General features: G+C 49.0%; 1 protein-coding gene across 2 annotated transcripts; it reads right to left on the minus strand.

The window, feature by feature from the left end:
* Positions 1-865: 865 nt before the first annotated feature.
* LOC135908304 (lactosylceramide 4-alpha-galactosyltransferase-like) lies at positions 866-17,335 on the minus strand. Of its 2 annotated transcripts, XM_065440069.1 has the most exons (3): positions 17,163-17,335; positions 8,287-8,349; positions 866-1,901 (listed from the first exon to the last, which is right to left on the minus strand). In XM_065440069.1, the coding sequence occupies exons 1-3, from the start codon at positions 17,266-17,268 to the stop codon at positions 1,075-1,077; spliced, it is 996 nt and encodes a 331-aa protein (XP_065296141.1). In that variant the 5' UTR covers positions 17,269-17,335; the 3' UTR covers positions 866-1,074. The 2 variants fall into 2 exon arrangements, with proteins under 2 accessions (XP_065296141.1, XP_065296149.1); XM_065440077.1 differs by lacking the exon at positions 8,287-8,349.
* Positions 17,336-18,073: the final 738 nt, after the last annotated feature.

Consider the following 18,073-nt stretch of genomic DNA (forward strand, 5'->3'; position numbering starts at 1 on the left):
GCGATTTCTGTCGGTTTTGAACATTCCGCGAGCATCATGTGTTCAGAACGTTCCGAAGATGACGGCATTGAGAGTGCGCTTATTGGTGGAGACTGCCGAGTGGCAGTACGACTGGCGTATAGTTCCGCAATGTGCCTGCGAAGTTTTTTGTATTCCACATGAAGGCGTTTCTTTTCCTCCCTGATGGCATTTAGTTCAGCTAGAATTTGTTGTTGAATATCAGTATTGTGTATGGTTAAAGAATTTATAAAGAAATTTGATAAAGAAAATTAGTAATAAAGTTGGAGAAAATGTTACTAGCATGTCTATAGGTCGAGGAATAAAAAGTCGGTAGGATGTTGCTATAAGATTTCTAAGACGTATTAAGAAAGCAAATCCTGCTTTTATTGTTTGAAGCATGTTCATTCATGGTTCAAAGAACGTTCCTTAATAATTTTTTTATTCAATATAGGTGGCCAATAGTCGACAGAATGCTGGTATGAAGTATTTAGGAATTAAGAAAGCGGTATGAAAACATTTAGTAAACCTTTGGTAGCTTCTAGAAACTTTTCTCTAGAAAACATTTATTCAAGCTTACTACAAATTTTTGCAAGGGCAGAAGCAGCTGTGTCCATTGGAGGAGCGTGTGACATGTCGATGCTCATGCCACCTGCAATGCTTCACTAAGGAGCTTACTTAGTAAACCTCTTTTCGCGAAACCACTTCTTTCATAGAAAATGAATAATGTAGGCGCATTTATGGTGTGTACTGTGGAACGTATGAAAATCCTTATTATCATCCGCTTTTGGCATCGTATCTACGACAAGTATCAGCAGGAAATCACATTCCAGAAAAAAAATAGAAGCGATTTTTTAGTGTAGAAGACATCATTTATTAGTGGATGATTGCAATGCAGGCTTTAATGTGCACATTTTCTACTCAATCGTTGCCAGCATCATACAAGGGGTCATGGGGAATATTTTTTGCTAGGACCAAGTGAAGGCATTCGTCATGGCAGGATGTATCAAAAGAAATAGTTACTTTGGTATTCCTTCGCCTACACAAGGTAGGCTAGGATTTCTGGATAAAATTTATTCAAATATATTTCTTTGAGGCGGCTAACTTGTAGACTTGCGGACAGTGAACACGGGCGAGAATGTCTATGGCACAACCAGATCCGGCTACCACCCGTTTCTTTGCGCTTTCCTTGTTCCAAATGTGAACACCGCGGCTGCCGTTTATTGCCCTGAACACCGCAGGTACTTTTGAGGGATCGAACAATGTCCGCCAGGATGGAAATCCAACGCCGAAGAAGGTGGACGGGTGCAGGAAATTTATGCGCCGAGAAAATACTGCGTCTGAAGGCAGCCGCGACATCAAAAGGGGCCCGCATGAGGTCCAAACATCGGGATTGTATACGCGCGCGCATTCATCGATAAGCGCTCTGAGGACGGGGTGCTTCTTGTCGAAGAATAGTATACCATTAGCCAAACTCCCATTTTCGTACTGGTAGACGACACTATTTCTTATTCCTTTCAGCGACTTCATTACGATCACGTCCGTGTCCAAATATACACCGCCGCGCTTCCAGAGCACGACATAGCGCAGAAAGTCACTCAGGTGTTCCACTTTATGAGGACTCCGATTTAGTGCTCCCTCTTTGGCATGTATTTTGGCTAACGGAGTCCCCGCGAGTTCTTTGCTGGCATTGAGCCTTGCCGAGCGAAAATTCGGCAGTTTTGAAAGTAGGCGATGGTAAGGACAGTAAGAGGAGCTGACGTTTCCCGTAGAAAGCAGATGCACTGTGTAGTCGGCATTGTGTCGGCAAGCTGACTCAATGCTGCAGGCTTCCCTGGCGTGGAGTCTCCATCTATAGGATGTTTCGAGGAACCATATGTGGTTTTGGTTGTTCTTCAGAGACTCTGCAATAAGAATCAAGAAGAAAGGTAAAGGCTTCAGTGACAGATTGATAGCCTTATGTTAACCATTATGAAAAGCACTTCGGTGCTTCTCGCTTTATAGTAGTCAGATTCCCACTTAATTTTAATGAGGACCCTGGTACTTTTTATACTCATGACTTTGAATTTTTCGTAAAATTTTGCTAATCCTGGGGCCATATATGAGGAAACTATTTGATTTTAGTTTTGTTTCAATGTTCTAACGTCAAACTTACGCAACCCCTGACGCCATTCAATAGTAGCCGAGGGCCCACAGCATTGTTTGAACATACCAGTCAAGCGCTCTTCTCGTTAATAGGAGGTTAGTTTAGTGTGCTTTCAACGCGAATATCATTTCCCACTTTGAAAGCTCCTTCTTATTTAATTATCTCACAAAAGGTGAAGAGCACATAAAAGTGGAGACGGTTTCGGTGGGGCTGAGCTGGCGCAGTGAGAGCAGATAAACTTTGGAGGAAAATATTGCCGACGTCTGTGATTGGTGCGCTTCCCCTTGCTTAGATTGTGGCGGCTGGTCGAAAATCGCGGCGGTGTGAAACGACGAGTTAGAAACAAAAGATGCCGCTATACCGAATCCTCAGCAGATTTCGTAGAGCGATGTCGTATACGTGCTGAGCGGGCGCTACAAAGTTATACTGCTGGGGAAAATTATTTATTCTTAGTAACGTAATCTGTTCTCTCCGGCAGCTCCGAGTAGCTCGTGGCGAAGCAATTGGCAGTTGCGCTGAAATATCATGACACAGGAACGCGACAGAAATATTAGTAGCCGAAATTATACAAGAATGTCATAGGGCAGAGCAAGTAATCCCGCTAACGATTTCTAGATCGCGCCCGTACACACTGTTCATCTTATCTAGGTGTACATTAAACAATTTTCGTTGCACTATTGTTTTGCTCATTGTTGACACTTTCCGAGTATCGAAGAAGAATTAGAATTCAAATATTATCATTTCGCTTGCACAAAACCCTAGTGGCGTAGCGACGGAGAGTTAGGATTGTAACATTATGCATAAGGTGCCAGATTTTTGCTCTCAGAAGAAAAAGCCAGGTGTTGTGTGAGGAACGCTGTCAGACGGAGTGGCTTTATATTGTTACGTTTAGCTTGAGCCCAATGATGTATACAGTTTATTTACAGGGAAGGTAACCGAAGGCCATAATGGCGACGCTATATGAAGTGGGCCCACGTCGTCTTCTTCCTCCTCAGTGCAGCCTCACTGTGGCGGCTGTTCCGTAGCATCACCCCCTGTGGTAGAAACACCGTCCCGGGGCTTTATCTGCACATCTGCGGTGAAAGGTGTCCGGTATCGCTTTAGTCTCGCCACGTGAATGATGTCAATTGCAGCCGACGATGACGCTGACAGGTCGGCGGGGATGACTTCACACGTGAGATCGGTCACTTGTCGCAGCACACAGTATGGACCAGTGTAGTGCGACAGCAGCTTTTCTGAAAGGCCCACACCTTGAATGGGTGACCAGAGAAGCAACAGAGAACCCGGAGTCAAGTGCACGTCGCGATGGTGGCAATGTGCTCCTGTGAGGCCTCGAGACGGGTGCGGGCGAGCTGGCGCGCGTGGTTGGCGTGTGCGATCGCGTCGTGGGTGTATTCAGTGGTTGAACGTGTGGTCGAGGGCAACAATGTATCCAAGGGCAACGCGGGCTCTCGGCCATATAGGAGCTAGAATGGTGAATAGCCGGCGGTGTCGTGACGCGATGAATTATACGCGAACGTCACATATGGTAAGTGAAGATCCAAGTCGTGGTTGTCGGTCACAACGTACTTTGAAAGCATCTCGGTGATGGTCCGGTTGAGGCGCTCCGTGAGGCCGTTGGTCTGTGGGTGGTAGGACGTGCTGAACTTGTGTTTTGTCGAGCAGGAGCGGAGGATGTCCTCGACGACTGCCGACAGAAAGCTGCGGCCATGGTGAGTGAGTCATTGGAGCGGAGCACCATGCACTAAAATGATGTCATAGAGCAGAAAGTCAGTAACGTCAGTAGCACAACTTGTCGGGAGGGCTCTGGTGATTGCGTACCGCGTCGCATAATCAGTAGCGACGGCGACCCATTTATTTCCGGAGCCCGAGAGAGGAAACGGTCTAAGAAGGTCTAGACCAACACGGCAAAAGGGTTCCGGTAGGATGTCGATCGGCTGGAGACATCCAGCTGGAGGTGTGGAGGACTTCTTCCGGCGTTGACAGGGCCCACAAGTGGCGACGTAGCGCCGCACGGAGTGGCCGAGACCCGGCCAAAAGAATCGACGGCGTACACGGTCGTATGTGCGCGAGACGCCCAAGTGTCCAGTCAAGGGAGCGTCGTGAAGTTGTTTTTGGACACTCGAACGCAGGTGTGATGAGATTACGAGCAGAAGGTCAAGGCCGTGCAGATCGAGATTGCGGCGGTATAATGTCCCCCCCTTAAGGAGAAACATCCTGGGAGAGGCGTCGCCAGGCGTTGACTCCAGATGGTCGATGAGGGCTCGTAATGAAGGATCGCGGCGTTGCTCGTTGCCGATTGCAAGCAACTGGGAGACAGCGAAAACGCAAGCGATGGCGTCCGCATCAGCGGGTTCGTCGACGGGGTAGCGGGACAAACAACCGGCATCCTGGTGCAAGCGTCCCGTCTTATATACCACGGAGAAGGTATATTCTTTCAGGCGTAATGCCCAGCGAGCGAGTCGCTCCGTGGGGTCCTTGAGTGAGGATAGCCAGCAGAGCGCGTGGTGATCAGTGATAACACAGAAGGGCCGTCCATACAAGTATGGATGAAACTTCGTAACAGCCCACACAGAGCGAGGCACTCGCGCTCTGTGATTGAATAATTGCGCTCAGCGCGTGATAGAAGGCGGCTGGCATAGGCTATAACGTATTCATGTCCCCGCTGGCATTGTGCTAACACTGCTCCTATGCCGTAACCACTGGCATCAGTTCGAACTTCCATTTAGGCAGACGGGTCAAAGTGGGCCAGAATTGGAGCCGTGGTAAGGAGAGTAGTGAGCTGCGAAAAAGATGCGGCATGGTCAGATCCCCAAGAAAATGGGGCGTCTTTCTTCAAGAGGTCGGTAAGGGGACGTGCGATAGTCGCAAAATCCTTCACAAAGCGTCGGAAATATGATCACAGCCATTCGAAACTACGAACGTCCTTGGTAGACTTCGGAACAGGAAAGTTCGTACCGGCGCGAATATTGTCGGGATCAGGTCGCACGCCTCAGGCGTCTACGAGGTGTCCAAGGACGGTGATTTGGTGGCGAGCGAAGTGACGTTTTGACGAGTTCAACTGGAGACCGGCGTGGCGAAACACGCCAAGAATCGCTGAAAGGCGGTCTAGATGTGTTTCAAATGTGGGCGAATAAACGATGACGTCGTCCAGATAGCACAAACAGGTGGACCACTTGAACCCCTGAAGCAAAGAGTCCATCATGGCGGGCGCGTTACAGAGACCGAAAGGCATCACCTTGAACTGATAAAGGCCGCCAGGGATAATAAATGAAGTCTTCTCTTGGTCCATGTCATTGACGGATATCTGCCAGTAGCCGGACCGTAAGTCGATAGAAAAAAAATAGGTGGCATCGTGCAAGCAGTCTAGAGCGTCATCAATACGTGCCAAAAGGTACACGTCCTTTTTTGTGATTTTGTTCAGGAGGCTATAATCTACACAAAAACGCCACGTTCCATCTTTCTTTTTGACAAGAATGACGGGAGAAGCCCAGGGACTACAGGAAGGCTCGATAATGTCCTTTTCAAGCATCTTTTTGACTTCCTGTTGCATAACAGCTCATTCGGACGCAGAAACACGATATGGACATCGGTGAATGGGGTTCCCATCGCCAGTGTTTATGCGATGAATGACGACGGACGTTTGACCTAAAGGTGGATTGTCAAAGTAAAAAATGTCCCGATAGCCGTCAAGAACGCGGCAAAGGGCTTCAGCTTGCACAGGTGTAAGGACAGAGGAAACCATCTTCTCAATGTCGACGTCATTACCGTGCGATGACGTCACGGTACGGGCTGAGCTGTGACGATCTTCCACTGTGAATGACTCGATCTCATCATCCTGCAAAGCACTAATTACAATGAAATCCCCTGAGCCATAACTTGCGCGGTTAGCGCGAAATTGACAAGGGGAAGGCAGGTGCGGTTGCCAGTAATTGTCAGCACAGTGTGCGGCACGGTAACACCATGTGTAAGTATAACTGCCGGAATTGGTGCGACCACGTAATTACCACCAGGTACAGCTGGTGAGCACAACAAGTCGACGTGTGTCACAGATTGAGGCGGCAGGCGAATAAAATCCATGCAGCTGAAACGGCTTGGAGGCGGGTCCACAGGGTCGGCAAGAAGAGGCAAGTCAAGGCGATGTGAGCCGGCCGAACAGTCAATGAGGGACGAATGATAGGCCAGGAAATCCAGACCGAGAAGGACACCGTGAAGGGAATGGTCGATGACGGTGAAGAGAACGGCGGTTTGTCTCTCAGCAATGGTGAGTCTGGCAGAGCACATGCGAACAATAGCGACAGTCCCTCCGTCGGCGACTTGTACAAATCGGTTCGGGGCGGGTGTCAGAACTTCCTTGAGCCGACAGCGAAGAGCAGCACTCATAATGGACATATGCGCCCCAGTGTCAATCAACGCGCACACAGGAACATTGTCGACGAGAACGTCCAGAAGGTTCTTGTTCGTGGGTAAGGTGAAGCGAGGATTTCGTGCCAATGTCGTCTTTGCAGCTTCACCTCCAGAAGCTGCACTGTCTCGTTTTCCGGTCGGTGGTGCGGCAAGTAGGTCGGGTCTGCCGACTTCGTTGCAACATCAGGACTGCCGACTCCGTTTAAAACACCAGGATCTCTAGGAGGGGGGGGGGGGGACAGCGACGTAGGTCGGGGCTGCAGGTGGAGACGGTGGCGTAGATTAACTGCCGCCAGCAGGAGCCGAAGTTGCACTGTCGCCGTTGCGACCGCTGCGAAGCTCCATGACGGGTACGGGGAACGTCCACCTCCACCAAATTAATGTTACGTGTAGCTGGAGCGCAATACTATATACATGATTATTTACAGGGAAGATAACGGAAGGCCAAAATGGCGACACTATATCAAGCGGGCCCACGTCGTCTTCTTCCTTCTCAGTGCAGCAGCATTGGCGGCGGTTCCGTAGCAGTATGTTTCGCAGAGGAAAAAGACAAAAGAAGAAAGGTTTGTCCTACGAAGACTCTACTGCGAGTTAACTTTAACGAAGTGGCGCTTCCAGGCGACCTGTGCCAGTAGAGTGCAAGTATTCGGTTTGTGTGGGCCAGCTCGCTCTTGTACAAGTTATTCGTGGCGCGCGTGACAATGATGGGTGAGGATAAAACGACAGGTACATGTCTACCACGCGAGGATGCATCTTGCATGGTTTCGGATGTCGTGTTTGTAGCATGTGGACGATCCTTATCAAGGGGCACTGACACGTGTAATTATTTATTCTTTTTCCGGGGACTGCATTTGACCCGCCGACAGTCTAACGTTACGGCTATGCGCAATACGCAACGGCGTGTTTTCGAAATTACTCTAATGTTATCTTTTATTCAACCTGTTGTGTATGTTCTCGCCAAACCTTGTGTAGTCAGACTGTGTGTGCGACCCAAATTGTGCCGTACTTTCTTGAAAGCACGCGCCCGCAAGCGATTATGGCGGAACCTTTGGCAAGGGAATTATAAAAGCCGACGCGCTTGACTCGAAGATCAGATCTTCGACGAGCCCCACGGTGTTCGCGTTATCGTTGGTCTTTTTATGTCACTTGCATTTAGGGGCACAAGTCCCTATAAAGAGTTAGTCTCGTCATTCACAGTTTCGCTACGGTGTTCCTGACAGTCACTGCAACGCGACGATATCTACCAATATATGTGTATACATATATGCGTTTGCGTGCGCGCATGTGTGTCTGTGTGTCTGTGTGTGTTGCCGCGGAGAAACTGTGAGAGCACATAAGGGTATCAGAAATAATCTGCACCGCTTCTACATAACAACATTGTCTCAGTGCTGCACTGAAGAATGCCGCAAGCGAGGCTCTGGACTGAGAGCCTTTCCATCACACCAACCATCATGAAAATAAAGTTTTTTTTGTCTCTCTCTCAGCGTGCTCGAGCTATGACGACGAAAACGACGCCACGCGGGCGGATGTTCCTGTTTACAGATGAGAAAAATTTACACGTGGTGGAATCTACAGATGAGCAAACGAAGATGACATCACACGTTGCGCTGACCATATTATAGTACAATCTATTTGCTATTCTTCCGACTGGTCAAGAACTAATATAATATATAATGCGGTTTAAGTATATTCAGACCAGGCATGACTTCAAGTGTGTACATAAAATCTTCACTTGCCAGAAATTAGTATCGTGTTGTACCACTTCTCGTTGAAGAACCTTGGTAGCTGTTTCTGTATACCTGAAATATAAGTGTTGATATTATTGGCAAACAGCACCAAGTGAAACATCTCACCAACATTAAAAGCAACCGGTATTAAGAAAAATATTAGCCATTGCAATGGAAGGAAACCGCTAGGCCTCCAGTGTTGTGCCAAACCGTGCTATAATACAGCTACCCCAATGGGTAGGCATTAAATTAGAAAGCTTTCGTCCTATGTCATGTTCGACTAGTACTGTTTGCAAGCGTAGCGGAGGGAAATAATATTGTCACGAAAAGACAAATGAAGATGCACCCGGCGTAGGCGAGACAGACAGTTGTACAAGATGGCGTACACAAAACTCAAGCCGACGTCCTCAGTCTCTACTACTTCTTCTTCTTCAGCGCCCACCTCTTGCCGAGCGTGCGTTCCAGTCACTTCTTTCGCAGCGCTGGCGCGTGACACCTAGCGGCATTATTCCCCCGCCAAAAAAAAAAGCATGGACCCCGATGCTTACTAAACTACGATGCTTACTAAAATAAAGTGGAAGTGTGGAAGTCGTATCACATCGGGTTGGCGCCGCCTTAACGCGCGAAATACGGTTTGAGGCGAATAACATGCACTATCTCCGAGTGGTGCTGTCGACGCCGAGGCGATGCGGCACCGTCGGGAATGACCTCATAGTTCACTTCACTAACGGAGGCGTATCACTTTGTAAGGTCCAAAGTATCTACTAAGCAGCTTCTCAGATAAGCCCTGGCGACGGATTGGAGTCCACACCCAGATTTGGTCACCTAGCTGGTACTCAACTTGCCGATGTCGAAGGTTATAGTGTCGTGCGTCTGTACTCTGCTGCTTCGTGATGTGTATACGCACGAGTTGACGAGCTTCCTCTGCGTGTTGAGTAAGTTGCTCGGCGTCGAAAGTAAGTGATGCGTTGGTGTCGTGCGGGGGCATTGCGTCTAGCGTGGTCTGGACCTCGCGCCCGTAGACAAGACGGAACGGTGGGAATTGTGCTGTTTCCTGAATGGCGGTGTTGGACGCGAATGTAACGTACGGCAGGACTTGATCCCATATTTTGTGCTGGACATCTACATACATAGACAGCATGTCAGCAATGGTTTTGTTTAGCCGTTCCGTCAGTCCGTTGGTCTGCGGATAATAGGCAGTGGCCTTGGGATGCTGCGTGCAGCTCAACTCGAATATGTCCTCTATTAGTTGGGCTGTAGAGGCAGTTCCTCTGCCAGTGATGACGTATGATGGGGCACCATGTCTGAGGACTATCTGATCGATGAAGAACTGGGCAATTTCGTAGGCCGTGGCACGTTGTACAGCTTTCGTCTCGGCGTAGCGTGTTAGTCTGTGGCGACTATAATCCACTTGTTTCCGCTGGCTGACAAGGGAAAGGGTCCCAGAATACCCATGCCGATTTGATCAAACGGCGCGCTAGGTGGTGCGATGGGTTGGAGTAACCCCCCGTGTTTCAAAGACGGCGATTTCCTGCGTCGACACTCACGGCAGCTTTGCACGTAACGCTTCACCGTGGTAGAAAGTCTGGGCCAGTAGTACGTCTGGCGTACTCTTCAAAGTACGTGAAAATCCCAAGTGTCCAGACGTGGACTCATCATGGCAGGCTAGGAGAATGTCATCACGGAGTGCAGCAGGTACAACCAATAGATACTGTTTGTCGCTGGCACTCGAGTTTTTCTTGTAGAGGACACCCTTTCGGAGGCAGAAGGTGGATAGATTGCGAGAAATGTGTCGTGGGATTGTAACATTCTTGCCTTCTAGGTGATCGATGAGCGGGCGTATTTCGGCGTCCTCGTGCTGCCGTGTGATCAGGTCAGACGCGGTGAGGGCCCCAAGGAATGCGCCGTCTTCGTCCAAGTCCTTATCACAAGTTTTGACGGGAGCGCGCCACAACGTGTCCATATCTTCGTGTTTGCGGCCCGATTTGTAGACGATGGTAACATCGAACTCCTGCAGACGGAGACTCCTTCGAGCAAGTCGTCCGGACGGGTCTTGTAAGTTGGCTAACCAACACAAAGAATGGTGGTATGTCACCACCTTGAAAGGGTGACCGGAGAGATTAGGCCGAAATTTCATGATGGTCCACACAACAGCTAGACACTCTTTCTCGGAAGTGGAACTGTTGATTTCGGTGCGTGAATGGGTGCGACTGGCGTAAGCGATCACTTCCCCGACGCCTTCCTGGTGTTGAACGAGTACAGCGCAAAGACTGATGTTGCTTGCGTCGGTATGTACCTCCGTGTCAGCGTCCTCGTCAAAGTGAGCGAGGACGGGTGATTCCTGCAGGCGCTGCCGTAACTCGGTGAAAGCTGCGTTCTGCTCATCCGTCCAAACGAAGGGTGTATCTTCTCGCGTGATGCGTATGAGTGGTTCGGCGATCCGGGAGAAGTTAGCGATGAGGCGATGATAGTACGCACACAGACTGAGGAAGCGATGTGCTGCTTTCTTGTCACGAGGAGTCGGAAAACCAGCAACAGCAGATGTTTTGTCTGGGTCAGGCTGGACGCCATCGGCATTCACGACCTGTCCGAGAAACTTCAACTCTTCCGAACCAGAGTGACACTTTTCTGGCTTTAGTGTGAGGTTAGCGGAGCGGAGCGCCTCAAGTGCCACCTCGAAACGCTTCAGATTTTCTTCGAAGGTCACCGCAAACACGACGACGTCATCTAAGTACACTAAACAACTGTGCCACTTCAGACCCGTCAGAACAGTGTCCACAATTCTCTGGAATGTGGCCGGTGCAGAACACAGGCCGAATGGAAGTACTTTAAGTTCATACAGTCCATCCGGGATAACAAAGGCAGTTTTTTCGCGATCTCGTTCGTCAACTTCGATTTGCCAATATCCACTCTTCAAATCTATGGATGAAAAATACCTGTTTCGCTGCAGTTGCCGCTGCCGCAGACAGTTGTACAAGTTGGCATACACAAAACTCAAGCCGGCGTCCTCAGCCTCTACGACTTCTTCTTCAGCGCCCACCTTTTGCCGAGCGCGTTCCAGTCACTTCTTTCGCAGCCCTGGCGTGTGACACCTAGCGGCAATATTAAGAATATTATATTGGCTTTACCGTTAACCACCTAGGTCGTATTCAAAACATAGAGCGCAAATATAAGACGTGTACTTAAAAGCAGTTTGACAAAGGTTGCTGCAGCCGTTGCTTCTGCTTATTCTCATCACACCAGTGCTACCGCACAGGCTCACCATGTGAGCATCGACAGGGACCAAATGGCCATCAAGCCACGTTGCGTTACTTTCACTCCACTTCAACAGACACTTCAACTTTGATTTGGACAACCTTTTGGCTTGTCTTTCCAGTGTTTTGGCGATTGCCCCTTTTAGAATTCAGACAAAAAAAAACGCCTTTAATGTTTCTGGCGTGCTAGCAGAAAAAGAAATTGAAGAATGTGCAAGTTTCTGAGAGAATTGTTACTAGACACAGTTCAGCCAGCTTAGATACCTCAAGCTTGCAGAAGACTCGAGTGAACGCCGCCACTGGGCTCCAAATTTGGATTGTGGTAGGGGTCCACGCAGTCATAATCACCGCTCGTCATTGTCTCACCGATCTCGCGCGTATAGCGATCTCTATCCCGGGACACAATCACAGGGTGGTCAAAATATTCGGCACGCCCATAATTGCGGAAATGAGCCATAAGTTGACTACTTCCTCTGTTCAGTGCTTTCAATGCCTTTATTTTGAAAGGCGTTAACATAGCTATCAACGAAAATCATTTATATGACGTGGCATTGCCATTACTGAACGTCATTATTACTGCAAATATTCATTACACAGAGCTCCTCTTGAGCGCCACGGGATGTGAAAAGTTGTGTCTCATTATTAAAAGGGCTCTCGCGAATCCTGGTTCATATCTGGAGCGAGATGGTGGCGGCAATTTCGTGCATGTGTGAGAACTGGTGGAAGACTGTGCACCGTTCAGGAGACAGTGGTTGTCCCAAATAACATGCTTGATTTCATTGAAGTGCTATTGGTGATTCTGTAAATATGCGACATTATAGTATACGTGTTCATTATTTTGACATATTTATATGAAATGTCCATTGGGTCACTGGTTTCTTAATTTCATAGATTCTACCAGTCACGTTCGGCTATCCATTTTCGTTTTTGTAGGGCAGTGCGAGCCTCAGTTGTTTGAGCCGTATAACAAGGGCGCTTACGGTGACGTTCATTGAATTCGGCTGAGATGAGAAACTTCTTGGGGCGAGCGATTTTGGTGAGGAAACGGTCCTATGGGAGGAACTGGAGACTCAGTGCAGCCCTTATACGTACTGAAACGGGAAGGACCGGGTCGCTCTTTTATAAATGGCCCTGACGTCACTTGCACGCTCATATGCCATCAGTGTAAATCGTGACTTTAGGCCTAGGGCTGACGTCATCATCAGCGACCACCACTTGCGGATGGAAGAACCACAGCGTGCTTTTTCGGGAAGCCCAAATGCGATTAGCGATAAGTGATCAAGAGATAAGTGAAAGCGATAAGTGATCAAGAAAGAGAAAGGATGCGTACAAAGGCGGAGAGGCTAACCAGTGCTAGCCGATGTTGGCTACCCAGCACGGGCGGAAGGACTAGGGGGATCATGAGTGAAAGAAAGTGGAAGGGGAAAGTGAGAGTAAGACGAGAAAAACCGCGTACACGTTACAGGTGTGGGGGGGGGGCGGCGTTCCTAAAAGGTATTGTGAAGGTCTGTGGACTGCAGGAATTCCAGTAGCTCAAATAAAGCCTTCTGCGTGGAGGCACTTTGGGAGCTCCGGCCTAGAGCTTATATTTCTGATAGTGAACGACTGCAGTGAACGGTAGTGAACGATTGAGAAGACATCCAGATGACAAAGCTAGAAGGACGATGATGGCACGACCACGAAGGGATGGCGACGACAGTTTGAAAAGGGATGAGCGATCGCGACCATCTGATGACGTCGTAATGGCGACGATGGCATGTCAACGGTGTATAATTCAGATTAAATGACGACAGCATGATTACGATGGAATGACGAAGATGGAACGCCGTCGATGAATTGACGAATGCGGTTTGAAGACGAGGGCATGACAATTTAATGACGGTAATGAAGTGGGGAGAATTGTTAAACGACACCATGACCACGATGTCAGGACAACAATGGTAGGACGACGACTGGGTGAAGACAATGGCATGGCGTAAGTTGGATAATGAAGTTAGAACGACAATGGAGAGGCCTGGACGGCATCCTAAATGAGATAATGACAAATGTATGAAGACAATGGTGCGACGCCGTCTGTATCACCAAGGCTAGCATGACGAAACGGCATGGCGAGAGACCGATGACGAAGCTCGAGTGAGGATGATGGAATCACCAAGACGGCATAACGACCACGATGTGACAACGAATGTATGATGGTTGCATGATGAAGATGGCCTGACGACGACAGCGTGACGAGAGTGGGATGAAAAGGCTGAAATGCACGCGATGCAACAACCCTGACGGCACCACGGCCTCAAGCTTATACCTAGTGGCCCAAAATGGTAGACAGTTTGGGCCACTGGGTCCTCGTAAAAGGTTTGATGACAATAGCATGACGAGAGTGACATTGTGAAGCTGGAATGACCATGATGGAAAGACCATAGTGGCATTACGACCACAAGCTTTTGCCTAGTTATAGCTTGGGCCGCTCGATAGGCGCAATAGACTAGACTAGGCTGGATTGGATTGGATTGGACAAGACAAGACAAGACAAGACAAGACAAGACAAGACAAGACAAGACAAGACAAGACAAGACAAGACAAGACAAGACAGACAGACAGACAGACAGACAGACAGACAGACAGACAGACAGACAGACAGACAGACAGACAGACAGACAGACAGACAGACAGACAGACAGACAGACAGACAGACAGACAGACAGACAGACAGACAGACAGACAGACAGACAGACAGACAGACAGACAGACAGACAGACAGACAGACAGACAGACAGACAGACAGACAGACAGACAGACAGACAGACAGACAGACAGACAGACAGACAGACAGACAGACAGACAGACAGACAGACAGACAGACAGACAGACAGACAGACAGACAGACAGACAGACAGACAGACAGACAGACAGACAGACAGACAGACAGACAGACAGACAGACAGACAGACAGACAGACAGACAGACAGACAGACAGACAGACAGACAGACAGACAGACAGACAGACAGACAGACAGACAGACAGACAGACAGACAGACAGACAGACAGACAGACAGACAGACAGACAGACAGACAGACAGACAGACAGACAGACAGACAGACAGACAGACAGACAGACAGACAGACAGACAGACAGACAGACAGACAGACAGACAGACAGACAGACAGACAGACAGACAGACAGACAGACAGACAGACAGACAGACAGACAGACAGACAGACAGACAGACAGACAGACAGACAGACAGACAGACAGACAGACAGACAGACAGACAGACAGACAGACAGACAGACAGACAGACAGACAGACAGACAGACAGACAGACAGACATGCTCAAAATGCCTACAGTAGGCAAAAAAAAACATGCAGATCCGACGCACTGTGAGAATCGATGTAGGCGAAGCTTTGTCTGCTGTTTGAGTTCGTTGACGTTATTAGGCGATCGACGATGGTGAATATGACGAGGTGGCAGCAGCCTCTGGGGATTCTCAGCTGCTGGTTATATATCTCTTGTAAATGCATCGTGTAAAAAGGTTTTGTACCATGACATAGTGCTGGACTTGAGGGGTACCCGTGTTCCCCACGGAGCTCCGCAGCGTACAGCTCATCCAGCCTGGAAACATGCTTCCAGCGAAAGTCCCCGAGTCTGGAGCTGCATTGCCGACAACGCATAGCAAGTACGTTGCTGCACCTCAGCCGCAATTTGTCGACGAGTTCACCGGTCTTGATGGTGCTTACGTAGAAGAATGGTTCAGGATGTAGAAGCGCGTCAGCAAGGTGAGCAGGTGTGATCTGACCCTAATGCCAGCCAGTGTTCTGTTCTACCTCGAAGGAATACCGCGAACATGGTTTTGCGTACACGAGGAAGGGCTATCCAGCTGGGGGCTGTTTAAAGAGAAGCTGTCCGACATTTTTGGCAATTCGACCGGTCGACAGCTAGTCGACAAGCAACCACTCACCAAACGTCGTCCTGGCCCTTTGTCATAGAATCGACGCGTTTATGCCAGAGCGCACAAGGTTGGACACATTATCGAAGGCATCGAGGACGACGCATTATTTCTGTTCTTTAGAAACCTATCGTCTGTCGACGCCATTGTGAAGGTGATTTCGCCGTTTTGAGCAGGCTAAGAGTCGCCGTCTACACAATCTGTTACACAGCTTCCAAATACGGTAGCGACTTCTTCTTGTACCGACCCCACCAACCAACCTATAGCTTTTACGCAGTTACGCCCCATTTACACATTTGCGACCCGCATTTTACGCCGTGCACTCGAAGCAGCGTTTCGTGCCTCGCCTCAACAGGCGTCTTGGAACTACACTGTCGAATCCGTGATTTAATCCGTGGTTCGCCAGGAACTCGGTGATATGAGTCTTCCCATCGTCTTCTCCTTGAGTCGTCCTGACCCCAGCCCTGCTCCTATGCATTGGTCCTATTAAAGTCCACCTTACAGTGCCCGTTATCCCTACACTGCCCAAAACACATCGGACTCGCGTAAAACTGAGGACATGCCGATCGGTTTGTGCTCCGGCCTAATCGGTCACGTTTACCGTCACTGCCGGAGCCGTTGGCCGTCCCCGCCTCGTAACACCTTCTGGAATTCGAGTTCGCCCGAAGTTCTTAACCGTCGCGGACATTGTCCTCTTTTTCCACCATAAAAATATACTGATGGCATACGACAGCCGTTACGGGATCTGAAATGTTACCTCGCCAGCTCCACTTGTGTTGGTTGCTCTTGCTCCGCTCGATGCTTTATGCGAGCCTCCTCCACCTCGGTCCTACGTGAACGGTTCGGCGCCATCCTGGGTTCTAGTGTTATATCTCACAACATCCTCTCACGCACCCTCTCTCTATCTCCTCGCTAAGATTCTCCCCTCGTTCTTGCTCTACTGTCGTTGCTGTTGCGGGTGAGCACGGACGCAAGCGCGGCAGCTCCCGCATTGCATTTGTGGGGGTCACGCCTAGTTAAAGCGTCCAGAGGACATTGCGCGCATGCGACATGGCGTAAATGCTGACACTCGAGTTTCTAGGGTAGTATGGCCTGCATGCCACGCTCCTGTAAAACTAACGCGATAGCGTAAAGGGCCCTCTGCCAGCGAAAAATCCAGTACGGCGTCCAGAGGACGTTGCACACATGCGACGCGGCGTAAATGCTGACACGCGAGCTACTCATGTAGTTATTTCCTGCGTGCCACGCTCCTATCATGTACTAACACGATAGCGTTAAGGGCCCTGTGCCACAGCGAAATCCGGTGTCCATGCCGCGAGCGTCGCTTGGTGAATAATCATTCATAACCACAACGGCGTGGACCCCATACGTGGCGCAAACCTTGTCTAGTATTCTTTAGAAAGTTACTCCTCGCAATTTTTAGAATGATAGCTCATATAGAAATTTCACTAAACGAAATACCGACAGTGCATGCCTTTTATGCTATTGTGACACACCCACGTCTCAACCCCGTCCTGACGCGACCGGCGTTAGCGGCATGCAGGACCACAGCAGCAGCAGCAGCGGAATCTCGAGGAATGAAGCAAAGAAAGCTGTGCTTAAAAATGATAATAACATTGATAATCTAATGAAAAATATGTCAGAAAGCACAAGGAGGGTGCTTTCGCTTCGATGTCGCTCACCGTTAGTCCACAACAGATGTCCCGCGAGGAAAATCACGACGAGCACTGTAAGACGGGTGAACATTCGCAACTTCTTGTTGCTGACCACATCTTGTGCGGATGCCATTTTTAGAATGCAGCCGCTTCTGGATAAGGTAGGACAGCGTTGTTGTTGTTGCTGTAGGACGCGCGTGGATATTCTCTTCTTCCTCCTTCACAATTATGGCACGTACCCACGAGGGGGGGATTAGCCATAGTTATCAATGTAAACATAATATTCATTTCTTGCTTTCTCTTAACTTATGAATCTATAATATGTATGTCTAAATAATTGTGATTAAATAGAACTGGGACAGAACGATAATAGATAGAAATGAACTGCCACACAACGATAATCATCATCTGCCTTGATGAGTTTCATTTCTTTAACGCTGCGAGCCCTGTACTTTCCAGCAACAAACGGCATGCCCGATATCAGCATGTTAGCATTTCCTGTCGGCAACGCTATCATGCTGATACCGCGCGTGCCGTTCGTTACAGGAAAGTACCAGTCTCGCAGCGTTAAAGAAAGGAAACGCATCAAGGCAGATGACGATTATCGTTGTGTGGCAGAAGGGGCATGCCAAAGGGTGTAAACTGTTCTTAGAGTGTGGCGTGCCCCTTTGGCCACACAACGATAATCGTCTTCTGCCTTGACGCGTTTCCTTTCTTGAAAACGCCGTGCCCACTACTTTCCTGTCGGGAATGCTATCATGCTTATAACGCGCATGCCGTTCGTTACTGGAAAGTACCGGGCGCGCAGCGTTAAAGAAAGGAAACGCATAAAGGCAGATGATGATTATTGTTGTGTGGCAGAAGGGGCACTCCAAAGGGTGTAAACTCTTCTTAGAGTGTAGACAAAGGTACATCCTTTGGGGTGTATGTATGCCATG

This window comes from Dermacentor albipictus, chromosome 1 (genome assembly GCF_038994185.2).
Source record: "Dermacentor albipictus isolate Rhodes 1998 colony chromosome 1, USDA_Dalb.pri_finalv2, whole genome shotgun sequence".
Classification (NCBI taxonomy): domain Eukaryota; kingdom Metazoa; phylum Arthropoda; class Arachnida; order Ixodida; family Ixodidae; genus Dermacentor; species Dermacentor albipictus.